We start from the raw sequence: 6,000 nt of genomic DNA, 5'->3' as shown, positions 1-6,000 counted from the left end.
AAAACATGTTGGATAGTAAGGACACTGGACCTATGTAGTGAATTTGCCCTTGACCTGGTCTCTCTCTCTCTCTCTCTCTCTCTCTCTCTCTCTCTCTCTCTCTCTCTCTCTCTCTCTCTCTCTCTCTCTCTCTCTCTCTCTCTCTCTCTCTCTCCTCTCTCTCTCTGAAAAAAAAACTAGAAAAGAAAAAACTTAATAAACGGTTATAAGTAATTCAAATCTAAAACAAAGTTTGCAAATGAGTGGGTGTGTGATGTAGTGTAACAATATTCATCAAAGTGTTGCGTGTTATAGTGTAGGTTAGTATATTAGGACAAGTGCATGACAGTAAGGTTAGTTAGGGTTAGATTTTTTATTTTTTAATTTTTATTTCAGATAATGGTTGAAGAAGTGCGTCTTTAGTCGACGGCGAAAGATTGGACGGGATTCGGCTGTCCTCACTGGGGTGGGTAGTTCATTCCACCATTGTGGGGCAAGGACTGAGAATAGGCGTGTAGGTGGTGTATATGTGTTTGAGGATGATATCCTTCAAACAGGCAATAGTGATGATATAATTTGGGCAGTGCTGAGCTGGGTTACTTTCCTCCAGTGTATTTGTCCCCCGGCCCCACCCAATGGCCCCATGCACACACACACAGTAAAAGTAAAAAAAATAAAAATAAAAATTGAAATTTCTTTTTTTGAAAAAAAGGTTAATATATATATATTTTTTTTTAAACTTCGATTTTTTTTTAATGTTCGAAGCTTGTGCCATCGAACGAAGCTTCGAAGTATTTAAGACAGCCCTAGAAATTATTATTAAAGAACAAACACGTTATCACACTCAAAGGAAATGAAAAAGGTGGGCCCACTTTACCAAAACAAAAGTCCTATACTAATGCCGGCATGTAATGTTTATGGGGTACCCCTATGAACTGTAGTTAGCAACGTTAGCTTCACCCGTAGGCCGCATCACACTGTGTACTGTGCAATAAGATCCTGAGCACCGAAGCTCTAATGTACTCAACCAAGATGGCGGCCTCGCCGCGCCACCACTGGTAGAAAGATGGCGTCGAACGCTCTCGTCACAGGCGCTAGCCAGCGGGGCTGGAGCAGAGGGGCAGTAGCGGGCTGAGAGCGCATGCTGGGTGATGGCGAGTCGACCTCTGCTGGACGGGAAGAACTCCCGTGCTGGGCTGAAGACAGCCGGTGCAGAGCGGATGTCGAACGCCGGCGAAGACTTGTTTTTGACGGCCGGTGCTGGGTCGACGCGCGACAATAATCTGGCCCTACCTTAACTGAAGCTACTCTGTGGGTCCCAGACAGCCCTCCTGCTAGCCGCAACATACAATGACGCAGGGTGCCTCTAAACACCGGTCCTCTTCAAGCCACGCTGGCTGGGCACCTCACTGGAGGGGATATCGTTAACATAAGCCAACACTTGGCTATACCGCGTTTCTTCTAGGATAACTCGTTGTATCACTAGGGTTATTCAGTGGGGAACATGCAACACGCTACTACGCTTACATTTCTAGTATAACCTGTAATATACTCAAGTTCAATACGTTCACCCGCGTGATCCACAACGGGGGCTCTGTCGAGACACGATCGACCAGGTCCAAGTCCAATGTCGAAGAGGCTCGCCCGCCTCACTTCCGTTCCCGTTGACTTGCTTCTCCTGCTGTGTCTCTCTCGTGCGCTCCGCCTGCCACCGCCGCCCCCTGCTGGTACTGCCAACTAGCCCCACAGGAAGCACTGGGTGGAAAGAATATGATTCAGTTCACTGTTTATAATCCATATTCCAGCCGGTGAGAGAAGGAGAAACCTGCGTCATTGTTCAAGGGAATATCAATGGAAACTAGTTACCATGTCTTTGTGCACAAAGGGGAGATAAAAGGCAAGTCAGCACTTCTGAATAATAGCCACATATTCAGGGTGCTACATATGCAATGTACTAATATACAATACGCTATAGTGCAAAGCAGAAATGGGATGAGGTACAATTTACAGTAAGGTGTACGAGTTGCAGTGCAAATGCTTCTTACTGTTGCGCTCCAGAGACTGTTACTGTACCATACAATATACTATGCAATGTACTAATATACAATACGCTATAGTGCAAAGCAGAAATGTAAGGTGTACGTGTTGCAGTGCAAAATAATGCTTCTTACTGGCGCGCTCCAGAGACTGTTAAGCATTTCGGATAAAAGTATTCTGTACTTCTGTATGACAACAATGTATGCCTTTCAAATGATAAATGATACACACTGAAATCTACGCTCTCTCATCCTGCTTTCCACAACGCAACAATATTATTAAACAGCAGCTCTGTCTTTCAAATGTTAAATGATAAATGATTAAATGATACACACTGAAATCTACGCTCTCTCATCCTGCTTTCCACAACGCGACAATATTATTAAACAGCAGCTCTGTCATTGAAGTGGGAAAAGTGAGCATTAAACAGCAGCTCTGTCATTGAAGTGGGAAAAGTGATTAAACAGCAGCGCGTCTGCACTCAGAAGATGGCGCGACAATATTGCTCTGATTCGCAGCGACGCCGCTGCCGCGGGGGCGTGCCACGCATGTCACGTGGCCGTCGCGGCCAATCAGGCGAACCCGGAAACCGAAATCCGACTAAATCCGTTGCGGAAGTGATGCACGCTTCCCGGCTGCAGGGCACACATGTAGATAGCTGGGCTTAAGTAAGTGTAGCGACTATCCTGATGTCCTGGTAGACGCTCGGTTGGGTGGGGAATCCTTGTCTTTGACGCGCAATTAGAAAAAAAACATAATGTCCAGTCGGTGTCACCTGCCGTTGGGTGAAGTTCCAATTTAATTGAAGTACTTAACATAATACATGGTTGATGGCCAAACAATAGTTTCTGATTAAATGCTGTTAATAATAGTGAAAACGACTAGCGAGGGTATGTGCGTGCGTTCATGCTGTAAAAACCGTGAGACCTCTCCGTCACCCATACCTTGATACCTTGATTGCCATAGCCTACACCTGTGCCTTTATTCAAAACCCATGCGCTCCGCGCTGCCACCCAGTGATGAACTTAACAAACTACAAACTTAACACAAAAACAATCAAATAGCTTGTATGGCGACTATCCAAACATTTGTGGAGTCACCGAGAGACTAAACCGGGGAAATAATTCTACCTGCCAGACGTGCCGATTGTCATGAAATCACTGCTCCAGGATACTGCGTTTGGTTACTTTATTGCGATTAAAAGCAGTCAGGCGGTCAGGTGGCGTAGCGGAGATTGCATTCGTCACCAACGCTGGATTCGCCTGTTCGAATCCAGCTCCCGCCGTTGTCACCAGCTTGGCTGGCCGTTCACACTAATACAATTGGCAGTATTAGAGGGTGGGAAAGCCGGTGGGTGGGTCCGGGTCGTTGTAAACAGCGACTCCTACAGTTCGGTCGGGGCGCCTGCTCAGCGTGGATAGGATCTAAGGGGGGTAGTGTGATCCTTCCACACGCTACACCCTCTCAGTGAGAGTCCGCGCTGCCAGGTGAAAAGAAGTGGTTGATTGGCTAGACGTGTGTCGGAGGAAGCATGTGATAGCCTCCACTCTCCCAGACCGACTGTGGGGGGTAAGTGCGCAGCGACCAGGAAGGGGATTGGGAATTGGCATAACGACTAACATTGGGATGGGAGAAAATCGGAGGAAAAAGGAGGGGGAAAAAGATAATAAAAAAAAAAAAAAAGCAGTTGATATAGTAACGTCATTAAAAGCAAATCACAGCTTGATTTAATATTGTGTAACGTGCGGTCAACAAAGTATGACTTCCCCGTTTCACCCCCTCAGCATTTCAATACCTGAAACCCGCCGGTGAACAGCTGACTTTTACTCATACTACAACACCATGTGAGCCCTTAGTGAATGACGTGACCACAACAACCTGTCTTGTCTATACCTGTCACCAACATAGCTCCTACAGTAAGGACACTGGACCTATGTAATGACCTGGTCTCCCTCTCTCCCCTTTCCTCCCCCTCTGACTCGAACCCCTCTTTCTCCTCACCCTCTACCTTATCTTCTCTCTCTCCGCTCTCTCTCTAGCAGCTGACAATCCCATTGCTCAGCAAAATGAGCGCTGGAGGGGACTCTGGCAAGCCTGCCAAGGTAAATGGAATTGTATAACTAACATGCTTAGGGCTCGAGACTAACGATGTCCCGTCGTCCCGGGGACGATCAAATATTGATTTGGGACGAACAGAAATCTTTGCTGGGACGCATCCGGGACGGAGAGGATTTTTTTTTCACAGGAAATGTCAATTGGCCGACTGTCAGTGCGCGCATATATTGCTGTCAAATGGTGAATGTCTCGTGCTGACTAAGTTCACTGAAGTCTAAACGTAGCGTGATTTGCCAAATCCAATGACTATCTCCGCCTCCCAACGCAGCAATACGCTCATCCAGCATCAAGTTCCTACCCTGTTCCTACCCATCTCTCCTCCGGTACAGTACGCGCTGTGCACCGTACGATTGCAACGGTGCGGAACCTTTTTTTGCGGAACTTAAATCCCAACGTAATTTATCAACAACACTGCGGTCTGCTGTGAGCATTATAAAACAAACGTGTGTTTAACCGACCGTGAATTAAAGTGTCAATGCTGTTTGTCATTTTAACAGCAGATACTTTCTTAAATGCCATCCTCCCGACAGAGCAGTGTGACGGGGAGCTCTGATGGGTTCGATTGCTGGTGTTAGCATTAGCTGAAGAGCTAGTTTTAGCTTAACGTTACCTTGGCTAAAGTTGGGACTATTCATAATCCAGCAATAATGGCTGCAGACCTGCAAGCAAAGTACAGCAAGTTGGCAAAGGAGTATTCCAACGTAAATCACATTTTCACCAGTAAAGTTAGTCTTTCCATCTGCAGCTACATGCTAGCTAACCTAGCTCATGTTAGCGTCGTCACTGAACCACCTCGCGTACACAATTAATGACATGTTGCGGACAGCCATATCGGTGACAATGTTTAGCTTTTAGTGCCAAATGATACGAGTCTGAGGCGGAGTCTCAAAAGAGAATGTTGAATATTTATTGTGCAAAAATCACAACAGATCCTCTCCAACGGAGCCTTGTAGCTGAGTAGGGTATATCTGCAGAGCCACTTGGTAACGAGTGCAACACCGTGTAATGTCCGTGTGGATCGTTGGAGTAGGGTATATCTGCAGTGCTGCAGCCCCATACTCGGTGTATAGATTTGTATTAGTATCATAATCAATCACCTGTTGTTGAATAAATACCATTACTTTCTAGTTATTACTAAAAAACAGTATATATAAAACAGTAGCTGTATAAAAAAAAATAAAAAATAAAGTATAATTTATATAATTTAATAAAAAAAAAAAAAAATCGCATTTTTTTTATATTTATTTTTAATCATAATTATTCTTGTGAAATCTTTCCACCATGGGAGCCTTTTGACTAAATCAATTTATTCTCCCCTTCTCTGAAAGGTGTTTCTTATGGCAATAACAACTATAGACAACAAAACCAAAGTAAAGAAACTACATTTGATTTTTGGGACGGTTACATTCACTTTGGGACGGTTAAAATTGTATTTCGGGACGGTTCTGGGACGGTGGTGAAAAAAGTTAGTCTGGAGCCCATTGAACACATCAACATTTTGTTCAGTAAATGTATTTCCAATGAGTGTATTCAAGCGAAATTTGCACCAGACGTTTGTATTAACTCAAGAAATCCAGACAAGAAATCTAAACATTAAAGTCCATATGTAAATAAAGTTATGTGTAATAAAGTGGAATGAAACAGGAAAAAAGTATTGGACACACTAAGAAAAAGCAGTACACCACAGCAAGGAAAGGCAAGGAACTAGCTGAAAACCAAAACTAATTAGGAGGCAACTCTACCTCCTATCTGTGCTAATAATGTCAACTGGGTTAGAATATATTGATGGGCTATAAAAAAAAATTAAAAATTTGTTACCAAGGTGCCACACAAGAAACATCAAATGATGGGTAAAAGCAAAGAGCTCCC

General features: G+C 44.4%; 1 protein-coding gene across 1 annotated transcript in view; it reads left to right on the top strand.

Moving 5' to 3' along the window:
- The first annotated feature begins 400 nt into the window (after window positions 1-400).
- LOC311239679 (dynactin subunit 1-like) overlaps window positions 401-6,000 on the top strand; it is a 75,885-nt gene continuing 70,285 nt past the window's right edge. The window contains exons 1-2 of the mRNA XM_084328081.1: window positions 401-445; window positions 4,059-4,118. Coding sequence (XP_084184207.1) covers window positions 4,083-4,118 — 36 coding nt within the window. The 5' untranslated portion in view covers window positions 401-445; window positions 4,059-4,082. The remainder of the gene's footprint in view (window positions 446-4,058; window positions 4,119-6,000) is intronic.

This window comes from Notolepis coatsorum (assembly GCF_963971535.1).
Source record: "Notolepis coatsorum genome assembly, chromosome: 13".
NCBI classification, from domain to species: domain Eukaryota; kingdom Metazoa; phylum Chordata; class Actinopteri; order Aulopiformes; family Paralepididae; genus Notolepis; species Notolepis coatsorum.
The sequence above is the reverse complement of the archived record's forward strand: the minus strand, read 5'-3'. Positions and strand labels throughout refer to the sequence as shown.